The following is a 22,525-nucleotide window of genomic DNA, read 5'->3' on the forward strand; positions in this document are numbered from 1 at the left end:
GATAGCGACGATGCCGGGGTTCGCAGCCACAGAGTAAGCCCAAAAGACAGCCCAGAATTCTTTTTTTGGAGTGGGGGCGGCAAACGGGTGGTTGGCGGAGTCAAGGAATGAGCCAGAGAACGTCAGGGAGTAGATGGAGGAACTTGATGAAAGATTCCGGAGAGAGGTGGTGGCGATGAGAGTGCTGCAGCGTGAGCGTGCTAAGGAGCGTGACACCAATCCGGTGTCATCTGCACCGGTTTCACGCATCTGGCCTCCAGTGCGCCTCCCCAGTCCGGTACGTCCTGTGCCTGCTCCCCGCACTCGCCCTGAAGTGCGTGTCACCAGTCCCGGTCCCACCTGTGCCGGCCCCACGCATCAGGCCTCCAGTGCGCCTCCCCTGTTCGGAGCTTCAGGCGACGGTCCCAGGCCAGTCCCGCTCCATGGCAGGAGCCTTCCTCTGCGCCGATGCCCAGTCCGAGCACGGCGTCCAGTCCCGCTCCATGGCAGGAGCCTTCCTCTGTGCCAATGTCCAGTTCAGGCACGGCGTCCAGTCCCACTCCATGGGAGGAGCCTTCCTCTGCGCCAGTGCCCAGTCCAGGCATGGCGTCCGGTCCCGCTCCATGGCAGGAGCCTTCCTCTGCACCGGTGCCCAGTCCAGGCACGGCGGTCAACTTAGCTCCATGGCCAGAGTCTTCTTCCACGCCAGTACCCAGTCCGGGTGCGGCGTACAACCCAGCTCCATGGCCGGGGCCCTCCTCTGCGCCGATGCCCAGTCTGGGCACGGCATTCTACCCCGCTCCAAGGCCAGACCCGTGGTCTGGGTGGGGGCAAAGACCTGCACCGAAGCCGCCACCAACACTAGTCACCCCCCTGCCCTCCCCAGTTGGTTTCAGGTTTTGTGGCCGTAGTCCGCACCTTTGTGGGAGGGGGGGAGAGTACCTTCACACCCTGACCATAGAGAGCCTTGTTATTCTCTATTTTGGTTAGGTCGTGGTGTGACTAGAAGGGGTGTGACTAGGGGGGGGTGTTCCTATCTAGGTTAATTATTTCTATGTTGGCCTGGTATGGTTCCCAATCAGAGGCAGCTGTTGCCTGGGAGCACTGCATTTGCTTCATGTATCGTTTATTCTTCTTTGTTGTTTTTGTGAGTTTCATTTGCTTAAACATGTGGAACTCTACGTACGCTGCGCCTTGGTCTGTTAATTCATTAGACGATCATGACAGTTAGGACATCTACTTTGTGCATGACACAATTCATTTTTCCAAAAATGGTTCAATCACAATTCCAGTGGGTACATTAAGTTGACTGTGCCTTTAAACAGCTTGGAAAATTCCAGAAAATGCTGCCATGGCTTTAGAAGCTTCTGATAGTCTAATGGACATAATTTGAGTCAATGGAAGGTGTACCTGTGGATGCATTTCAAGGCCTACCTTCAAACTCAGTGTCTCTCTGCTTGACATCATGGGAAAATCAAAAGAAATCAGCCAATAATTGTAGACCTCCAAGTCTGGTTCATCCTTGGGAGCAATTTCCAAATCCCTGAAGGTACCACGTTCACCTGTACAAACAATAGTATGCAAGTATAAACACCATGGGACCACGCAGCCTTCATACCACTCAGGAAGGAGACGCGGTCTGTCTCCTAGAGATTAATGTACTTTGGTGCAATCAATCCCAAAACAACAGCAAAGGATCTTGTGAAGATGCTGGAGGAAACAGGTACAAAAGCATCTATATCCACAGTAAAATGAGTTGTATATAGACATAACCTGAAAGGCTGCTCAGCAAGGAAGAAGCCACTGCTCCAAAAAAGCCAGACTACAGTTTGCAACTGCACATGGGGACAAAGATTGTACTTTTTGGAGAAATGTTCTCTGGTCTGATGAATCAAAAATTGAACTGTTTGGCCACAATAACCATCATTATGTTTGGAGGAAAAAGGGGGAGCCTTGCAAGCCGAAGAACACCATCCCAACCGTGAAGCATGGGCGTGGCAGCATCATACTTCCAAAGTTGTGGCAAAATGGCTTAAGGACAACAAAGTCAAGCTATTGGAGTGGCCATCACAAAGCCCTGACCTCAATCATGTAGAACATTTGTGGGCAGAACTGAAAAAGCGTGTGCAAGCAAGGAGGCCTACAAACCTGAGTCAGTTACACCCGCTCTGTCAGGAGGAATGGGCCAAAATTCACCCAACTTATTGTGGGAAGCTTGTGGAAGGCTACCCGAAACGTTTGACCCAAGTTAAACAATTTAAAGACAATGCTACCAAATACTAATTGAGTGTATGTAAACTGCTGACCCACTAGGAAAGTGATGAAAGAAATTAAAGCTGAAATAAATAGTTCTCTCTGCTATTATTCTGACATTTCACATTCTTAAAATGGTGAAAGTGGTGATCCTAACTGACCTAAGACAGGGAACCTAAGACAGGGATTTTTACTTGGATTAAATTTCACTTCTGTGAAATCAAACTGTCCACTTAGGAAGCAACACTGATTGACAATACATTTCACATGCTGTTGTGCAAATGGAATAGACAACAGGTGGAAATTATAGGTAATTAGCAAGACACCCCCAATAAAGGAGTGGTTCTGCAGGTGGTGACCACAGACCACTTCTCAGTTCCTATGCTTCCTGGCTGATGTTTTGGTCACTTTTGAATTCTGGCGGTGCTTTCACTCTAGTGGTAGCATGAGACGGAGTCTACAACCCATACAAGTGTCTCAGGTAGTGCAGCTCATCCAGGATGGAACATCAATGTGAGCTGTGGCAAGAAGGTTTGCTGTGTCTGACAGCGTAGTGTCCAGAGCATGGAGGCGCTACCAGGAGACAGGCCAGTACATCAGGAGACGTGGAGGAGGCCGTAGGAGGGCAACAACCTAGTAGCATGACTGCTACCTCCGCCTTTGTGCAAGGAGGAGCACTGCCAAAGCCCTGCAAAATGACCTCCAGCAGGCCACAAATGTGCATGTCTGCTCAAACGGTCAGAAACAGACTCCATGAGGGTAGTATGAGGGCCCGACGTCCACATGTGGGGGTGGGGTGGCACTTCTTTGGGGGGCCGCACAGCCCTCCATGTGCTCGCCAGAGGTAGCCTGACTGACATTAGGTACCGAGATCAAATCAAATCAAATATATTTATATAGCCCTTCGTACATCAGCTGATATTTCAAAGTGCTGTACAGAAACCCAGCCTAAAACCCCAAACAGCAAGCAATGCAGGTGTAGAAGCACTGTGGCTAGGAAAAACTCTCTAGAAAGGCCAAAACCTAGGAAGAAACCTAGAGAGGAACCAGGCTATGTGGGGTGGCCAGTCCTCTTCTGGCTGTGCCGGGTGGAGATTATAACAGAACATGGCCAAGATGTTCAAATGTTCATAAATGACCAGCATGGTCAAATAATAATAAGGCAGAACAGTTGAAACTGGAGCAGCAGCACGGCCAGGTGGACTGGGGACAGCAAGGAGTCATCATGTCAGGTAGTCCTGGGGCATGGTCCTAGGGCTCAGGTCAGTTGAAACTGGAGCATGAGATCCTCAGACCCCTTGTGAGACAATATGCTGGTGCGGTTGGCCCTGGGTTCCTCCTAATGCAAGACAATGCTAGACCTCATGTGGCTGGAGTGTGTCAGCAGTTCCTGCAAGAGGAAGGCATTGATGCTATGGACTGGCCCGCCCGTTCCCCAGAACTGAATCCAATTGAGCACATCTGGGACATCATGTTTCGCTCCATCGCTCCATCCATTGATGCTTTAGTCCAGGTCTGGGAGGAGATCCCTCAGGAGACCATACGCCACCTCATCAGGAGCATGCCCAGGTGTTGTAGGGAGGTCATACAGGCACGTGGAGGCCACACACACTACTGAGCCTCATTTTGACTTGTTTTAAGGACATTACATCAAAGTTGGATCAGCCTGTAGTGTGGTTTTCCACTTTAATTTTGAGTGTGACTCCAAATCCAGACCTCCATGGGTTGATAGATTTGATTTCCATTGATCATTTTTGCATGATTTTGTTGTCAGCACATTCAACTATGTAAAGAAAAAAGTATTTAATGAGAATATTTCATTCATTCAGATCTAGGATGTGTTATTTTAGTGTTCCCTTTAGTGTTCCCTTTGAGCAGTGTATATAAACATTTTCCTCAAAGTACGCTGAACAATAATATAAACGCAACATGTAAAGTGTGGGTCCCATGTTTCATGAGCTGAGTATTTCTGTCTGTAATAAAGCCCCTTTGTAGGGAAAAACTCAGTCCAGTTGTGTGAAATCCATAGATTAGGGCCTAGTTATTTTATTTCAATTGACTGATTTCCTTAAATGAATCGTAACTTAGTAAAATCTTTGAAATGGTTGCATGTTGCATTTATATTTTTGTTCAATATATAATTTTTTAGAGATGACTAATTCTACTGTCCCCACTACAACAAAAAATATTTCAATACATGTCATTTTGTCCTTTTTAATTGAAATACGTTCCTATGGAGGGCTGGTCCTACTGGGGAGTGTCGATATGGCTGACCGATGGCTTCAATACATGGTTCATCAATCCATGGTTTACATACAGCGTTGGTCTGAACACACGCTTCTCTTGCTGGAGGAACTTATTCATGTGTTGCTGGCTGGTGCCATGTCTTGCACAGTACACACGCATATTTTTATGTCTGCCTATGTGTTTGTAGTAAGCATTAGTTGTACTATATGTGTAATGCATAGCAAATTAACCAGAAAATGTATATACCTACACAACACGGTAGGAGCACAGTATCCATTTTGTGCTGCACCCAACACACACCCACCCCCCTTCAGTCTACCCCTCCATCTACCCATCCTCCCCTCAGTCTTTCCCCCAATCCTGTCTATCTCCCTCTTCTCTCTGTAGAATGGGTTTCAATGGGAGGCTGTTGCCGTGGCAACTGAAGTCATTAAACAAGCCTAAAATGTTATTTTTCACACTGACACAGGCATGTTCTGACGTACACACTGTGCAAACACACAGACAGCCCAATGACATATTTACTGAGAGCGAGTACGTATGGGCATGTGTATGCACATACACACACACAAGCACACACATAAAGATCACAGATTCTTTATATTGAAACATATGGAAACCATGTTTGACTCCGTTCCATTGATTCCATTCTAGCCATTACAATGAGCCCATCCTCCTATAGCTCCTCCCACCAGCCGCCACTGGAGTACAGTGATATGACAACTTGACAATGAAATGAACTTTTCCCTCTGACAGACTATCTAAGCCAATATCTGTCTCTCACATTCTCTCCCTTTGCTATCTTTAGATTGAATCTGATCTGCCCCTTTTCTTCTCTTCCTCTCAGTATCTGTGTATTGATTGACTTTTTCTCTTGCTACAAATATCCAAATGGCTCCACATGGTCACACACACACGCCCGTACTACTTTCTGTCTCTCTCTCTTCCATCACTCTCTCGCTCTGAAATACTAAGCCTCAACACAGCAATGTTTGTAGGGAATTCTCCCATATATAAACCGGAGCAACCTAATTCCAAAGTGAATTATCTGTAAACAGAAATACCTGTTGACTCTCACTAATTGCCTTGGTACTCACCTCAAAACAGACCTATTATTAGTCAACTCATCTGCCTCTTTATCGTGGTGGCTGCACATTTTCCCTTGGGAACACCTCTCTCTGGTAAAGCTTATTTTTATGATTGTGTGTGTGTGTGTGTGTGTGTGTGTGTGTGTGTGTGTGTGTGTGTGTGTGTGTGTGTGTGTGTGTGTGTGTGTGTGTGTGTGTGTGTGTGTGTGTGTGTGTGTGTGTGTGTGTGTGTGTGTGTGTGTGTGTGTGTGTGTGTGTGTGTGTGTGCGTGCGTGTGTGTGTTTGTCAACAGCTTTGTTCTAGTTCTATCACCTTCCTGCTCGACAGGTTTGTGATTCGTTTGGAGGTCATAAAGTGAGGAGAGTGGGTTTATGGGTGGTATGGCTGGTCTAGTCAGACATGTCTGTTTCAGCAGAGGGAGAGAGGGAGAGAGGGGTAGAGAGAGGGGGTAGAGAGAGTTAGAGAGAGAGAGGGGAGAGAGAGAGGTAGAGAGAGAGGGGTAGAGAGATAGAGGTAGTTAGAGGAGAGAGAGGCATGGAGGGAGAGAGAGGTAGGAGAGAGGGGTAGAGGGGAGAGAGAGGAGAGGAGAGAGAGAGAGAGAGAGAGAGAGAGAGTAGAGAGGGAGAGAGAGAGGTAGAGGGAGGGGTAGAGGGATAGAGGAGAGAGAGTGAGGGGTATAGAAAGAGAGAGAGAGAGAGGTAGAGAGAGAGACAGAGGTAGAGAGAGAGAGAGAGAGGCAGGGAGAGGGGTAGAGAGAGAGAGAGAGAGGGAGAAAGAGAGGGGTAGAGGGAGAGAGAGAGAGAGAGAGGAGAGAGAGAGAGAGAGAGGGGTAGAGAGAGAGGAGAGGTAGAGAGAGAGAGGGAGGGGTTGAGGGAGAAAGAGAGGGGGTAGAGAGGGAAAAAGAGAGTGATAGAGAGAGAGAGAGAGGAGAGAGAGAGAGAGAGAGAGAGAGAGAGGGGTAGAGAGAGAGAGAGGGAGAGAGAGAGAGAGGGAGAAAGAGAGAGAGAGGGAGAGAGAGAGAGAGAGAGAGAGAGAGAGAGAGAGAGAGAGAGGAGAGGGAGAGAGAGAGAGGTAGAGAGAGGGTAGAGAGAGAGAGAGAGGGTTGAGGGAGAAAGAGAGGTAGAGAGGTAGAGAGAGAGAGAGAGAGAGAGAGAGAGAGAGAGAGAGAGAGAGAGAGAGAGAGAGAGAGAGAGAGAGAGAGAGAGAGAGAGAGAGAGGTAGGGAGAGGGGTAGAGGGAGAGAGAGAGAGGGGTTGAGGGAGAAAGAGAGGGGGTAGAGAGGGAGAGAGAGAGAGAGAGAGAGAGAGAGAGAGAGAGAGAGAGAGAGAGGGGGTAGAGGGAGAGAGAGAGAGGTAGAGAGAGGGTAGAGGGAGAGAGAGAGAGGGTTGAGGGAGAAAGAGAGGGGGTAGAGAGGAGAGAGTTAGAGAGAGAGAGAGAGAGAGAGAGAGAGAGAGAGAGAGAGGGAGAGAGAGAGAGAGGGTGAGAGAGAGGGTAGAGGGAGAGAGAGAGTAGAGAGAGAGAGAGAGGTAGAGAGGTAGAGAGAGATAGGGGTAGAGGGAGAGGAGGTAGAGAGAGGTAGAGAGAGGGGTAGAGGGAGAGAGAGAGAGGAGAGAGAGAGAGAGAGAGAGAGAGAGAGAGAGAGAGAGAGAGAGAGAGAGGTAGAGAGGGTAGAGAGAGAGAGGTAGAGAGATTGGAGATAGAGAGGAGAGAGGGTAGAGAGAGAGAGGGAGAGATTGAGAGATAGAGAGAGGTAGAGAGAGAGAGTGGTAGAGGGAGAGGGGTAGGGAGAGAGAGAGAGGGGTTGAGGGAGAAAGAGTAGAGGGAGAGAGAGAGAGAGAGAGAGAGAGAGAGAGAGAGAGAGAGAGAGAGAGAGAGAGAGAGAGAGAGAGAGAGAGAGAGAGAGAGAGAGAGGGGTAGAGGAGAGAGAGAGGGGTTGAGAGGGAGAAAGAGAGGGGTAGAGAGGGAGAGAGAGAGAGAGAGAGAGAGAGAGGGGTAGAGGGAGAGAGAGAGAGGTAGAGAGAGGGTAGAGGGAGAGAGAGAGAGGGGTTGAGAGAAAGAGAGGGGTAGAGAGGGAGGAGAGAGAGAGAGAGAGAGAGAGAGAGAGAGAGAGAGAGAGAGAGAGAGAGAGAGAGAGAGAGGGAGAGAGAGAGAGAGGGGAGAGGAGAGAGGGAGAGAGAGGGTAGAGAGAAAGAGAGAGAGGTAGAGAGAGGTAGAGAGAGATAGGGGTAGAGGGAGAGAGAGAGAGGTAGAGAGAGGTAGAGAGAGGGGTAGAGGGAGAGAGAGAGAGAGAGAGAGAGAGAGGTAGAGAGAGGTAGAGAGAGAGAGGGGTAGAGAGATTGAGAGATAGAGAGAGGTAGAGAGAGGTAGAGAGAGAGAGGGAGAGATTGAGAGATAGAGAGAGGTAGAGAGAGAGAGTGGTAGAGGGAGAGGGGTAGAGGGAGAGGGGTAGAGAGAGAGGGGTAGAGGGAGAGGTCGAGAGAGTTTGAGAGAGAAATAATGGGGGAAGGAAGATAGAAGAAGAGGAAATACATTTGTTTACTTGGACAGTAACAAATACATACAGCTCCTAAAGAGGTTTGCAGAAACCAACAAAAATGCATCTGCTTACTAATATGCCTCCAGTATGGCTATTTACCCAAAATACTCGTTAGTTTAATTTGTCCAATTGTTTTAGCAGTACTTTAATCAATAGCAGCTCATCGTTGTCCATGTGTCGGCGCTCCACCACTGCCCACTGTCCACTTGAAATGTTCTCTTGTCATATCAAATATCTGGTTTGGGACCAGAGGGCACTGAACATGTCTCCAGATTAATTGATTTTGTGAAGAGGTGACTTTTACAACCTTCAAAACATGGGAGATGAGAAAAATCACTTGTCCAACAAGTAGAATTCAATATGAGGAGGGCACATGCAGGGCCCGGGCAGCATAAAGTCTGAACACAAATATGGAAGAAATATTGTGAACTTTTTATCATGTATTTTTATGCATAATTGTATAGTATTTTATAAGTATTAATTGGGAAGAATACGCTTCAGCATAGAGTTTATGATGCGATACATTTGACAAATACTCATTTACTGCTGGGTGGGTGTTTACCACCCATTCCCAGTCTTTGTCTTCATTTTTTAAACATTTTAGTCTTTAGGCAGACGCTCTTATTCAGAGAGACTTAAGAGGTCAACATTCTTCAGTTTGGCTGGCGGTTAGCCGAAGTCGGCCAGGCAAACCGAAAGTGTTTGCTCCCATAAGACATTTGCTTGAAAAACGAGAAAAAGGCGGCGATTGTACTATTTGTCCATTTTGAGACGCCGTAGCCTGTATGCACTTGGCAGGCTAAAATACTCCGAATGAATCTAATCTGTGTCTGGCTTTGATTTGGACATTTTTGGCATTTTCTTAGTTGCGCAATTTTGATCCGGTAAAGGTACCTGCATGCCTCCCAGCCTAAACATTTCGGAAGAGTTTGTGCATATATTATGACAACATTTTGTGACGTTTTTGTCACAATTTTACTTTGATGCAGTATTTCTAAATGTAAAATGTGGATGAAAACGAGTCATCTCTCATTGAATACCAACAAAGACTTTACTGATGAATCCCTACTGTTGACCAATCACTGACGAAGGGGAGTAGACTTTGGCTATCGACTTCGGCTTGCCTCAAGAAAAATGTTGTGTTCCTGAACACCCGAAAAAACTCTTACCGAAGTCCAAAACAAACAAAAAAGTCACAAAATGGGGTCATAATATATGCACTAACTCTTCCAAACTGTTTTCACTGGGAAGCATGTGGACACCTTTACAGGAGCATTTCTTCCCCTCTCACAGTCTGGTGTACTGTAGATATTATATCAATCTACAGCTAAAATGGCTGAGATAACACCTCATTAAGACTCAACCACCAAGACACCTCCCTGGGGGCTCCTCTGTGTGTTTCAAATATTTACCAACAAGCATGGAGTTGTGAGACATTCACACCCTCATTATCTACTATTCCTCGAAAGCTCCTTCCTTCCCTCTCTCTTTGTCCTTGTATTTCACTCGTCTTTCCTCACCTCCCCTTCCCCCTGTGCTGCTCTCCATCAGCATCACTCACCCCTTTGAACTCCCTGTTTCTGTTTCATCTCCCTCTCTATTTCTCCCCCTCCCCTCGGTCCACCTCCTCCCCCATCCTCCCCCCTACTGTGCTACTCCGAATATTGTACCTTATGATAGGAATATATAATGGAATGGAACTCAGTATCTATTCGCCTGTTATTACATACACCTTTAGTGAAGGAGTTAACCATAAATATTCTTCTCTCTGTCACCCGCAATTTGACTTGACTGTCATTGGATAAAATGGGACACTGCTACACTCTAAGAAAAAAGGGTTCTTTGTCTGTCCCCATAGGAGAACCCTTTGAATAACCCTTTTTGGTTTCTGGTAGAACCCTTTAAGGTTCCACGTAGAACACTCTGTGGAAAGGATTCTACTTGGACCCCAAAAAAGGTTCTACCTGGAACCAAAAAGGGTTCTTCAAAGAGTTCTCCTATGGGGACAGCCGAAGAACCATTTTAGGTTCCAGACAGAAAACAGGTGCTAAGTGTAAAGTCAGAGGTTATAGCTAATGAACTTAGCTGACATAATGGACCAGTGGATGTATAATGCATCACAACATGTCAAGATGAATTATCCTTCCAATCTAATGCACAACAACCATTAACCTATACAACGACAACCTCAAAGCCATCTCACTGCCTCTCATTGATAATTAATGCAGAGGCACCCCCCCCCTTACATATTTTTTTCTGAGTGTTCTCAGACATGTCAGTCATGACCATACGGCTATTCTTCTGTACACCCAATCCCTCATTGGTCCTGAAGATGGTGTCTCCTGTGTAGACAAAATAAGGGAATAGGAACCAGCCAAAGAGAGGAGAAAATACAAGAACAATGCTTGATTCAGTGGCATGACAAGCGTTTGTCGTGGACAACTTCATTAGACTTGACAAATGAAAAATACTGTTAACTCCATTTGGCATTGCCTAAGAAGCCATGCAAGTTTCTTATTTGTCTTCAATTGAAATAACAAATGAAGAGAGAGAGAGAGAGAGAGAGAGACAGACAAAGATGTATGGCAGGCCATTAGTATGGGAAGGACAACCAGGCAGAGGAAAGAAGTGGCTCAAAGAGAGGAGCGTGTTTTGTCTCCTCTTGGGAGGGGATTGAGAACGAGAAGTGTTGTGACAGCATTCAGAAGAGAGATAGTGAAAGAGAACCTGGAGATGGAGAGAACAGAGCAATGTAGAGTGCACGAGAGAGAGAGAGAGAGAGAGAGAGAGAGAGAACTCCCCAGACAGCCAAGGTCAGTGTTTGACCACTAACACAATGTCTGTCTGGGTGTCTGTCTGTCACTTAGACCACCTCAATACTGTCTATAGTGCTCCATTAAAACACACACAAACACACATTCATAAGCACATAGTCTATGCACACTCGCACAGCTGTGTGCTCATGACATCAACCAATGGATTCTATGAATGCCAAAAAGTGCATTACCATTTTATAGAAGAGGGGGGCATAAAAGGTTGTAAGATTTTTCACCTCTGAACAGATTCAATGTTGTGGGGTCTTGCGTCAGTTGACCAAGATCACTGCTTCTCCTCTGAGCCAGTTTAGTCACCCCCGGAGCAACATCCCTGCTGTTTCAATCATGTTCCTCAAGCAGATCTACACCCACTAATCCCTAATATTAAACCCTCCTCTATCTGTAGCAGACACTCCTTCAAATGAGGAAATACCATGGTTGAACATGCCCAGTGGTATAACTACCTGGGACAAAAAGTATGTGCCTCTGGTGGATTTGGTTTAGCAGTGAATGTACTAAAAGAAAAAAGCATTTTACTTCATAAAAAGAAAATTCTCAAAAATAAACATGAATATCCAGATCTGGTGCAAAATATTCAAGTGTAATTTTACCAATTGCACTGTATGGAAGTGAGGTTATGGGTCCAACCTGTGTTTACGATTAGAACAATTGGGAGAAAAAAACAAATATAAAACCTACATACAGAATTCTGCAGAATTATCTTAAATAGCCAAAAGAAATAACCAAATAATGCATGGAGAGTGGAACTCTGAAGATTCCATTTAAATTTAAATATAGCCCAAAACATCCTTACAATTCAAAGCACTGGAAACCCAAGAGCTGAACCCTGAAAAGAGTCCCCTAAAAACACTAAACAACTGTATTATTCAAACACACAGAGAAATCAATCAGATTGTTACAGAAATGAACTTTTTCCTCCGCTGCGAGAAATACTCCCAAATAAGAAGATATTTTTTCAAGAAAACATCTCTATCAATATCCAACTTCTGTGCATTTCCTAATGACGTAAAACTGGGAATTATTCTGGGTGAGGGAGAAACCGCAAATATTATTGCCAGATATGTACAGTATATGATTGCCAAAGCCTGAGGAACATCCCATAAACATTAATTATCTGTAGTTTTTCAATTGTATATAACCTAAAAGGATGCATAGTGTAACCATCATCCGTGTTAATTTTGTTGTTTATTTATTTGACATTTTCTGTTTAGAATGACACAATATAACAGTAGTAGTGTTGTCAACACCATAGTACCCTCCAAGCACATCATCAAGCTCGAGACCCTGGGTCTCGACCCCACCCTGTGCAACTGGGTACTGGACTTCCTGACGGGCCGCCCCCAGGTGTTGAGGGTAGGCAACAACATCTCCTCCCCGCTGATCCTCAACAATGGGGCCCCACAAGGGTGCGTTCTGAGCCCTCTCCTGTACTCCCTGTTCACCCACGACTGAGTGGCCACGCACGCCTCCAACTCAATGATCAAGTTTGCGGACGACACAACAGTGGTAGGCTTGATTACCAACAACGATGAGACGGCCTACAGGGAGGAGGTGAGGGTCCTCGGAGTGTGGTGTCAGGAAAATAACCTCACACTCAACGTCATCAAAACTAAGGAGATGATTGTGGACTTCAGGAAACAGCAGAGGGAACACCCCCCTATCCACATCGATGGAACAGTAGTGGAGAGGGTAGCAAGTTTTAAGTTCCTCGGCATACACATCACAGACAAACTGAATTGGTCCACTCACACAGACAGCATCGTGAAGAAGGCGCAGCAGCGCCTCTTCAACCTCAGGAGGCTGAAGTAATTCGGCTTGTCACCAAAAGCACTCACAAACTTCTACAGATGCACAATCGAGAGCATCCTGGCGGGCTGTATCACCGCCTGGTAAGGCAACTGCTCCGCCCTCAACCGTAAGGCTCTCCGAGGGTTGTGAGGTCTGCACAACGCATCACCGGGGGCAAACTACCTGCCCTCCAGGACACCTACACCACCCGATGTTACAGGAAGGCCATAAAGATCATCAAGGACATCAACCACCCGAGCCACTGCCTGTTCACCCCGCTATCATCCAGAAGGCGAGGTCAGTACAGGTGCATCAAAGCTGGGACCGAGAGACTGAAAAACAGCTTCTATCTCAAGGCCATCAGACTGTTAAACAGCCACCACTAACATTGAGTGGCTGCTGCCAACACACTGACACTGACACTGACTAAACTCCAGCGACTTTAATAATGGGAATTGATGGGAAATTATGTAAATATATCACTAGCCACTTTAAACAATGCTGCCTTATATAATGTTACTTACCCTACATTATTCACCTCATATGCATACGTATATACTGTATGCTGTATCATCGACTGCATCCTTATGTAATACATGTATCACTAGCCACTTTAACTATGCCACTTTGTTTGCATACTCATCTCATATGTATATACTGTGCTCGATACCATCTACTGTATCTTGCCTATGCTGCTCTGTACCATCACTCATTGATGTATCCTTATGTACATATTCTTTATCCCCTTAAACTGTGTATAAGACAGTAGTTTTGGAATTGTTAGTTAGATTACTTGTTGGTTATTACTGCATTGTCGGAACTAGAAGCACAAGCATTTCGCTACACTCGCATTAACATCTGCTAACCATGTGTATGTGACAAATACAATTGGATTTGATTTGATTTGATTTGACCTGTGTAACAGTATAACTTTAGTCCGTCCCCTCGCCCATACCCGGGCTCAAACCAGGGACCCTCTGCACACATCAACAACAGTCACCCACGAAGCATCATTACCCATCACTACCCATCACTCCACTATTTCAAGGTCTCAAAGCGAGTGACTTCACCGATTGAAACGCTATTAGCGGGCACCACTGCTATCTAGCTAGCCATTTCACATCAGTTACACCTGTATACCCATTATTATTACTACTGAAATTAACTGTATTTCATTATCCTCATTGCATTGTACTGTATTTACTGAAATTCTGTACCACTATACTGCTTTGGCAATATCTACACATTGTATTTCATCAAATCAAATCAAATGTATTTATATAGCCCTTTGTACATCAGCTGATATCTCAAAGTACAGAAACCCAGCCTAAAACCCCAAACAGCAAGCAATGCAGGTGTAGAAGTACGGTGGCTAGGAAAAACTCCCTAGAAAGGACAAAACCTAGGAAGAAACCTAAAGAGGAACCAGGCTATGTGGGGTGGCCAGTCCTCTTCTGGCTGTGCCGGGTGGAGATTATAACAGAACATGGCCAAGATGTTCAAATGTTCAGAAATGACCAGCATGGTCAAATAATAATGAGGCAGAACAGTTGAAACTGGAGCAGCAGCACGGCCAGGTGGACTTGGGACAGCAAGGAGTCATGTCAGGTAGTCCTGAGGCATGGTCCTAGGGCTCAGGTCCTCCGAGAGAGAGAAAGAAAGAGAGAAAGAGAGAATTAGAGAGAGCACACTTAAATTCACACAGGACACCGAATAGGACAGGAGAAGTACTCCAGATATAACAAACTGACCCTAGCCCCCCGACACATAAACTACTGCAGCATAAATACTGGAAGCTGAGACAGGAGGGGTCAGGAGACACTGTGGCCCCATCCGAGGACACCCCCGGACAGGGCCAAACAGGAAGGATATAATCCCACCCACTTTGCCAAAGCACAGCCCCCACACCACTAGAGGGATATCTTCAACCACCAACTTACCATCCTGAGACAAGGCCGAGTATAGCCCACAAAGATCTCCCCCACGCACAACCCAAGGGGGGGGGGGGGGGCGCCAACCCAGACAGGAAAATCACATCAGTAACTCAACCCACTCAAGTGACGCACCCCTCCTAGGGACGGTATGAAAGAGCCCCAGTAAGCCAGTGACTCAGCCCCTGTAATAGGGTTAAAGGCAGAGAATCCCAGTGGAAAGAGGGGAACCGGCCAGGCAGAGACAGCAAGGGCGGTTCGTTGCTCCAGAGCCTTTCCGTTCACCTTCCCACTCCTGGACCAGACTACACTCAATCATATGACCCACTGAAGAGATGAGTCTTCAGTAAAGACTTAAAGGTTGAGACCAAGTTTGCATCTCTTACATGGGTAGGCAATAAAGCAGTCGCAGAGAGACAGAGAGACAGGGAGACGCAAAGACACAGAGACACACAGAGAGAGAGAGAGAGACAGGGAGACGCAAAGACACAGAGACACAGAGAGAGAGAGAGAGACAGGGAGACGCAAAGACACAGAGACACACAGAGAGAGAGAGAGAGAGAGAACTGACTTCACAGACATTTAGATATAGGGAACTAGAGAGGGTTTATATATTAGGCTGGGTTGGTACACATGTTGATTATTGCAGTTTTGAAACTGCAGTAACTGCAGTCGACTGTGGTATTTTGAACTGCAGTTTATAATGCACTCTGACTGCAGTCTTTTTTTTCTAAAGGATGTAACTGAGTTGTGTTGTTTCAAAGAGAGAGGATAATTTACAGCATGGTTAGACACATGCAGAGGGAGTTAGGATTAATACAGGGATTAGCCTGCCAACAGGCAATCTATGATCTGAACCAATATTAACCCATTTCCTTACAACATACTGTAACACTTTCATTTTTCCCACTGAACCAACCCTATTAACTTTCATGTTCTCTTCTCTAATGATTCCATTCCTCTCCCTCTCTCTCTCCACAGAAGGGTCAAATAAGTAACATGCTGTGCTCTTTAGATGGAGAAGGTCGATTGAAGGTCTAAGTATAAAGTTTTTCTTCTACCCAGCTGTATGTGATTTCAAAACCTTTTTAGTTGAGCTAAATGTCCCAAACACTGTGATGTGCCTTTGTATGTGTGGGTGTGTGGGGGAGGTGTATTAATAATATAGAGTACATTTGGAAAGTATTCAGATCCCTGACATTTTTCTAAATCTTGATACGTTACAGCCTTATTTCCTAATCAATCTACACACAATAACCCATAATGACAAAGCAAAAACAGGTGTTTAGAATTAGTTTCAGATGTATTACACATTTTAAAAAACATGAATACCTTATTTACATAAGTATTCAGACCCTTTGCTGTGAGACACGAAATTGAGCTCAGGTGCATCCTGTTCCATTGATCATCCTTGAAATGTTTCTTCAAATTGATTGGAGTCCACCTGTGGTAAATTTCATTGGTTGGGCATGATTTGGAAAGGCACACACCTGTTTATATAAGGTCCCACAGTTGTCAGTGCATGTCAGAGCAAAAACCAAGCCATGAGGTCGATAGAATTGTCTGTAGAGCTCAGAGACAGGATTGTGTCGAGGCAAAGATCTGGGGGAGAGAACCAAAATATTTCTGCAGCATTGAAGGTCCCCATGAACACAGGGGCCTCCATCATGCTTAAATGGAAGAAGTTTGGAACCACCAAGACTCACCCAAGAGCTGGCCGTCCGGCCAAACTGAGCAATCTGAGTAGAAGGGCCTTGTCAGGGAGGTGACCAAGAACACGATGGTCACTCTGACAGAGCTCCAGAGCTCCTCTGTGGAGACGGGAGAATCTTCCAGAAGGACAACCATCTCTACATCACTCCATCAATCAGGCCTTTATGGTAGAGTGGCCAGATGGAAGCCACTCCTCAGTAAAAGGTGCATGACAGCTCGCTTAGAGTTTGCCAAAAGTCACCTAAAGACTCTCAGATCATGAGAAACAAGCTTCTCTGGTCTGATGAAACCAAGATTGAACTCTTTGGCCTGAATGCCAAGCCTCACGTCTGGAGGAAACCTGGTACCATCCCTACGGTGAAGCATGGTGGTGGCAGCATCATGCTGTGGGGATGGGGCAGGGAATGGGAGACAAGTCAGGATTGAGGGAAAGATGAACAGAGCAATGTACAGACAGATCCTTGATGAAAACCTGCTCCAGAGCGCTCAGGACCTCAGACTGGGGTGAAGGTTCACTTTCCAACAGGACAACAACCCTAAGCATACAGCCATGACAACGCAGGAGTGGCTTCTGGACAAGTCTCTGAATGTCCTTGAATGGCCCAGCCAGAGCCCGGAGTTGAACCCAATCTAACATCTCTGGAGAGACCTGAAAATAGCTGTGCTGCGACGCTCCCCATCCAACATGACAAAGTTTGACAGGATCTGCAGAGAAGAATGGGAGAAACTCCCCAAATACAGGTGTGCCAAGCTTGTGGCATCATACCCAAGACAACTCGAGGCTGTAATCACTGTCAAAGGTGCTTCAACAAAGTACTGAGTAAAGGGTCTGAATACTTATGTAAATGCAATGTCAGATTTATTTTATATTATATATTTGCAAAAATGACTAAAAACCTGTTTTTGCTTCATCATTATGGGGTACTGTGTGTAGATTGATGATAGAGAAGGAAAAAAACAATTTAATCAATTTTAGAATAAGGCTGTGATTTAACAAAATGTGCAAAAAGTCAAGGGGTCTGAATAGTTTCCGAATGCACCTTTCTGAATGGACCTATACATTTCTCTATTTGTTCAGGTGTATTGTGCTTTTCTCTGTTCACTTAATTGGTTGTGTTGACTGACTAACCCCTAGCTTTGTCTTTAGGTCTGTCTGTATGTGTTGTGTTCATCTATTCTCCTCAGTCTCTCTGCTGTGGTTAATTCTAATACAGTGAACTAACCTGTTCTGTCTGTATGTCTAGTGAGAGCTCTGCTAATGTGGCTCAATAAATCTACTATCTATTATCCTGTTTAATCTTTATATACACCTGTATTGTAATCACACACCAGTCCAATCTCTACCACCCACCCATTGCCCTTTCTCGCTCTATAAATGGCTTGTTTTCCTTTGTGTTGCTCTCTCTCACATCTTCCTCTGTATGTTCCATGTCCTTGTTCTCCTTTGTGTTGCTCTCTCTCACATCTTCCTCTGTATGTTCCATGTCCTTGTTCTCCTTTGTGTTGCTCTCTCTCACATCTTCCTCTGTATGTTCCATGTCCTTGTTCTCCTTTGTGTTGCTCTCTCTCACATCTTCCTCTGTATGTTCCATGTCCTTGTTCTCCTTTGTGTTGCTCTCTCTCACATCTTCCTCTTTATGTTCCATGTCCTTGTTCTCCTTTGTGTTGCTCTCTCTCACATCTTCCTCTGTATGTTCCATGTCCTTGTTCTCCTTTGTGTTGCTCTCTCTCACATCTTCCTCTGTATGTTCCATGTCCTTGTTCTCCTTTGTGTTGCTCTCTCTCACATCTTCCTCTGTATGTTCCATGTCCTTGTTCTCCTTTGTGTTGCTCTCTCTCACATCTTCCTCTGTATGTTCCATGTCCTTGTTCTCCTTTGTGTTGCTCTCTCTCACATCTTCCTCTGTATGTTCCATGTCCTTGTTTTCCTTTGTGTTGCTCTCTCTCACATCTTCCTCTGTATGTTCCATGTCCTTGTTCTCCTTTGTGTTGCTCTCTCTCACATCTTCCTCTGTATGTTCCATGTCCTTGTTCTCCTTTGTGTTGCTCTCTCTCACATCTTCCTCTGTATGTTCCATGTCCTTGTTCTCCTTTGTGTTGCTCTCTCTCACATCTTCCTCTGTATGTTCCATGTCCTTGTTCTCCTTTGTGTTGCTCTCTCTCACATCTTCCTCTGTATGTTCCATGTCCTTGTTCTCCTTTGTGTTGCTCTCTCTCACATCTTCCTCTGTATGTTCCATGTCCTTGTTCTCCTTTGTGTTGCTCTCTCTCACATCTTCCTCTTTATGTTCCATGTCCTTGTTTTCCTTTGTGTTGCTCTCTCTCACATCTTCCTCTGTATGTTCCATGTCCTTGTTCTCCTTTGTGTTGCTCTCTCTCACATCTTCCTCTTTATGTTCCATGTCCTTGTTCTCCTTTGTGTTGCTCTCTCTCACATCTTCCTCTGTATGTTCCATGTCCTTGTTCTCCTTTGTGTTGCTCTCTCTCACATCTTCCTCTGTATGTTCCATGTCCTTGTTCTCCTTTGTGTTGCTCTCTCTCACATCTTCCTCTGTATGTTCCATGTCCTTGTTCTCCTTTGTGTTGCTCTCTCTCACATCTTCCTCTGTATGTTCCATGTCCTTGTTCTCCTTTGTGTTGCTCTCTCTCACATCTTCCTCTGTATGTTCCATGTCCTTGTTCTCCTTTGTGTTGCTCTCTCTCACATCTTCCTCTGTATGTTCCATGTCCTTGTTCTCCTTTGTGTTGCTCTCTCTCACATCTTCCTCTGTATGTTCCATGTCCTTGTTCTCCTTTGTGTTGCTCTCTCTCACATCTTCCTCTGTATGTTCCATGTCCTTGTTCTCCTTTGTGTTGCTCTCTCTCACATCTTCCTCTGTATGTTCCATGTCCTTGTTTTCCTTTGTGTTGCTCTCTCTCACATCTTCCTCTTTATGTTCCATGTCCTTGTTTTCCTTTGTGTTGCTCTCTCACATCTTCCTCTGTATGTTCCATGTCCTTGTTCTCCTTTGTGTTGCTCTCTCTCACATCTTCCTCTGTATGTTCCATGTCCTTGTTCTCCTTTGTGTTGCTCTCTCTCACATCTTCCTCTGTATGTTCCATGTCCTTGTTCTCCTTTGTGTTGCTCTCTCTCACATCTTCCTCTTTATGTTCCATGTCCTTGTTCTCCTTTGTGTTGCTCTCTCTCACATCTTCCTCTGTATGTTCCATGTCCTTGTTCTCCTTTGTGTTGCTCTCTCTCACATCTTCCTCTGTATGTTCCATGTCCTTGTTCTCCTTTGTGTTGCTCTCTCTCACATCTTCCTCTGTATGTTCCATGTCCTTGTTCTCCTTTGTGTTGCTCTCTCACATCTTCCTCTGTATGTTCCTTGTCCTTGTTCTCCTTTGTGTTGCTCTCTCACATCTTCCTCTGTATGTTCCATGTCCTTGTTCTCCTTTGTGTTGCTCTCTCTCACATCTTCCTCTGTATGTTCCATGTCCTTGTTCTCCTTTGTGTTGCTCTCTCTCACATCTTCCTCTGTATGTTCCATGTCCTTGTTCTCCTTTGTGTTGCTCTCTCTCACATCTTCCTCTGTATGTTCCATGTCCTTGTTCTCCTTTGTGTTTAATCATTCTCCACCACTCCCCTACTCTTCCTTTCTCCTCTCTAACCTCTGATCTCACTCTTCTCCTTCTTCCCCCACCTTCTGCTGGCTAACCTCTGAACCCTCCCTCCTCTAGGTGAATGTTAAAGAGCTGTCTCGTCTCTCTGGGGATACCACCCTAAATGTGAAAGACCCCCTGCTGTCTCACGTGTTAAGGAGGGGGACCCGGAGGCGGGCGGGACATGCAGGGCGACTAGCGGGGCTGGACGGGACAGTAGCAGTGACAGGGGGGCTGACTGACTGTGTGGACAGCGGCACTCAGACTGACATCAGCTTCCAGCACATCCTGACCCTGGGAAGGACCGCCCACAACCCATGTGGAGCCCCGCCCCCTCACCCTTCCCCCTCTCCACCGCTGCCACCCATCCTGGAACCCTACCTGCTCAATGAGCTGTGAGTGGAAAGAGAATGTGTGTGTGAGAGACAAAGAGAAGGATAGAGAATGATAGCGAGAGAGAGTGTGTGAGAGAAAGGGACAGACATGGATTTACTGTTTATTTCACATTCGTTTATCTACTTCACTTGCTTTGACAATGTTATCATATGTCCCATGCCAATGAAGCCCTTAAATTGAATTGAGAGACAGAGAGAGGGGGGGGGGGTGGAAGAGTTTGAGATTCAATTTATCCGAGATGTTTGAAAGCGCTGCATTCTGTATGTCTGACAAACAAACAAAGTTGGGACACATGGCATATTTTCTCATATGTTTTATTCTCAGTCTCCTAGAGCCTGAATATTATGAACCCAACAACTACTTTGACATCCCTCAGCAGGAGGGGGATCTCCGACAGGACGAGTTAGAATACGAGGTAAGTCTCAATTGCCTTGTCAAAACAAATAGTCTACCATCTAATCCAACAGAAATCCCATTCTTCATGCCCTCTCTATCTCCATTACCAGTGTTCAGGTGTTTAACTTGTCACTCAAAACGTGTGTTTTTCCTGCCACACATTTCAATAGGAGGTTGAGCTGTATAAGTCTCGTCAGCAGGACAAACTGGGGTTAACGGTGTGCTACCGGACAGACGATGAGGAGGATCTGGGGATCTATGTGGGCGAGGTGAGGAGGATGGGAGTGAGGATGAGGGTTATCCTCGCTCTGATCGCCTGTTTGCCAGCTAACCTAATCCTCTCTCACTCCAGGTCAACCCCAATAGTATAGCTGCTATGGATGGCCGCATCCGAGAGGGGGATAGAATATTACAGGTAAGAGAACATTAGGATTGTTAAGATAACATTTCAGACAAAGTTCTATATTATAGCAAGTCTATGTAGAAAAAAGGATCAGAGTACAGATATGATGTGATTCTGAATCAGATAAACGGGGTGGACATCCAGAACAGAGAGGAGGCGGTGGCCATTCTTACCAGGGAGGACAGTACCAACATCTCCCTGCTCCTGGCCCGGCCCGAAATAGAGGTGAGAACCTCTCCCAGAACAAAACACCCAGCATCTGACATACAAGATGTAGGATCTTAATTTGATCACCCTGTTACATGATAATATTCCCGCAAAGCAGGACATTTAAAAAGGTATAAAAATATTTCTGAAGTTTGTAATTTTCACTTGGAAATTTGACTTGAATTTCCCTTACGAAAAATGTATCCTCTACAAAAATGTCTATTCATTATAATCCACATAATAATCCATATTTCCTGTTGCTAAATGATTATTTTCTTGCTGTAGCAAACTGGATCAAATTAAGATCTTACATCTGTATCGAGCGTACAAAACATCCACAGCGCCACCCACTACAGTTATTTATTTTCACAAGACCCCCATTTACAATTTTCCGTCAAGTACAATTCAACATAGATCACCAAATTGATCAACATAGAATCAAAGGCAGATCCGATTGGTACCTCTATAACAAGGGGACATTGATGTGAAGGAAATAAGACTGGAGTTCTGCATCTCCCCCTACCCTGTTTACCCAGGAGACAGGAAAGGTGAGAGGAGTGAAGAGGGAGACAGATGAGGACAGATAGAGGGAAATGGAGCAGGGGTGGGAGGGATGGACAGCGAGCGTTAGAACGAGGACAGCCTGCTTGTTTTCATTACGTGCCAATGTGGCATTGCTTTGTTTCCCTCAAGGTCACAGCTCAACAGATCTGAGGACACAGTCCCAGGACATCCCATAATATACACGCATACACACAGCAAATGGGTAATCACTGAACACACACCTCCAGATGGGGCAGAATAGTTTACCCTTTTCATACTGAGAGTGGTGCATAAGCCACAGACACAAACACACGTCTGTACATGTGCTCTGTGACACAGTCAGTGTTGAAATCGGAATGCAGCCCACATTCAGCTAGAGGGCAGATTTAAGCGAGGGCCATTACAATGTAGGTTGCTACCCAGTCAGTCACGCACTGCACGTACCCTCATCTTCCTTTACTCATGTGGTGCCCTCCAATCTGCAGAGAGAAATGAGATGCAGGGTAGGCTAAAACTGAGATAGACAATGCTTTATCAATATGAATCCTCACAGAGGGAGTTGATGAG

At 45.6% G+C, this 22,525-nt stretch overlaps 1 protein-coding gene across 1 annotated transcript in view; it reads left to right on the forward strand.

Annotated features, from left to right (window-relative positions):
• LOC124032100 (PDZ domain-containing protein 4-like) overlaps window positions 1-22,525 on the forward strand; it is a 37,425-nt gene that overhangs the window by 10,411 nt on the left and 4,489 nt on the right. The window contains exons 2-7 of the mRNA XM_046344203.1: window positions 15,640-15,693; window positions 20,092-20,408; window positions 20,734-20,824; window positions 20,976-21,074; window positions 21,158-21,220; window positions 21,332-21,433. Coding sequence (XP_046200159.1) covers window positions 15,640-15,693; window positions 20,092-20,408; window positions 20,734-20,824; window positions 20,976-21,074; window positions 21,158-21,220; window positions 21,332-21,433 — 726 coding nt within the window. The remainder of the gene's footprint in view (window positions 1-15,639; window positions 15,694-20,091; window positions 20,409-20,733; window positions 20,825-20,975; window positions 21,075-21,157; window positions 21,221-21,331; window positions 21,434-22,525) is intronic.

Source organism: Oncorhynchus gorbuscha, linkage group LG03 (genome assembly GCF_021184085.1).
Source record: "Oncorhynchus gorbuscha isolate QuinsamMale2020 ecotype Even-year linkage group LG03, OgorEven_v1.0, whole genome shotgun sequence".
NCBI lineage: Eukaryota > Metazoa > Chordata > Actinopteri > Salmoniformes > Salmonidae > Oncorhynchus > Oncorhynchus gorbuscha.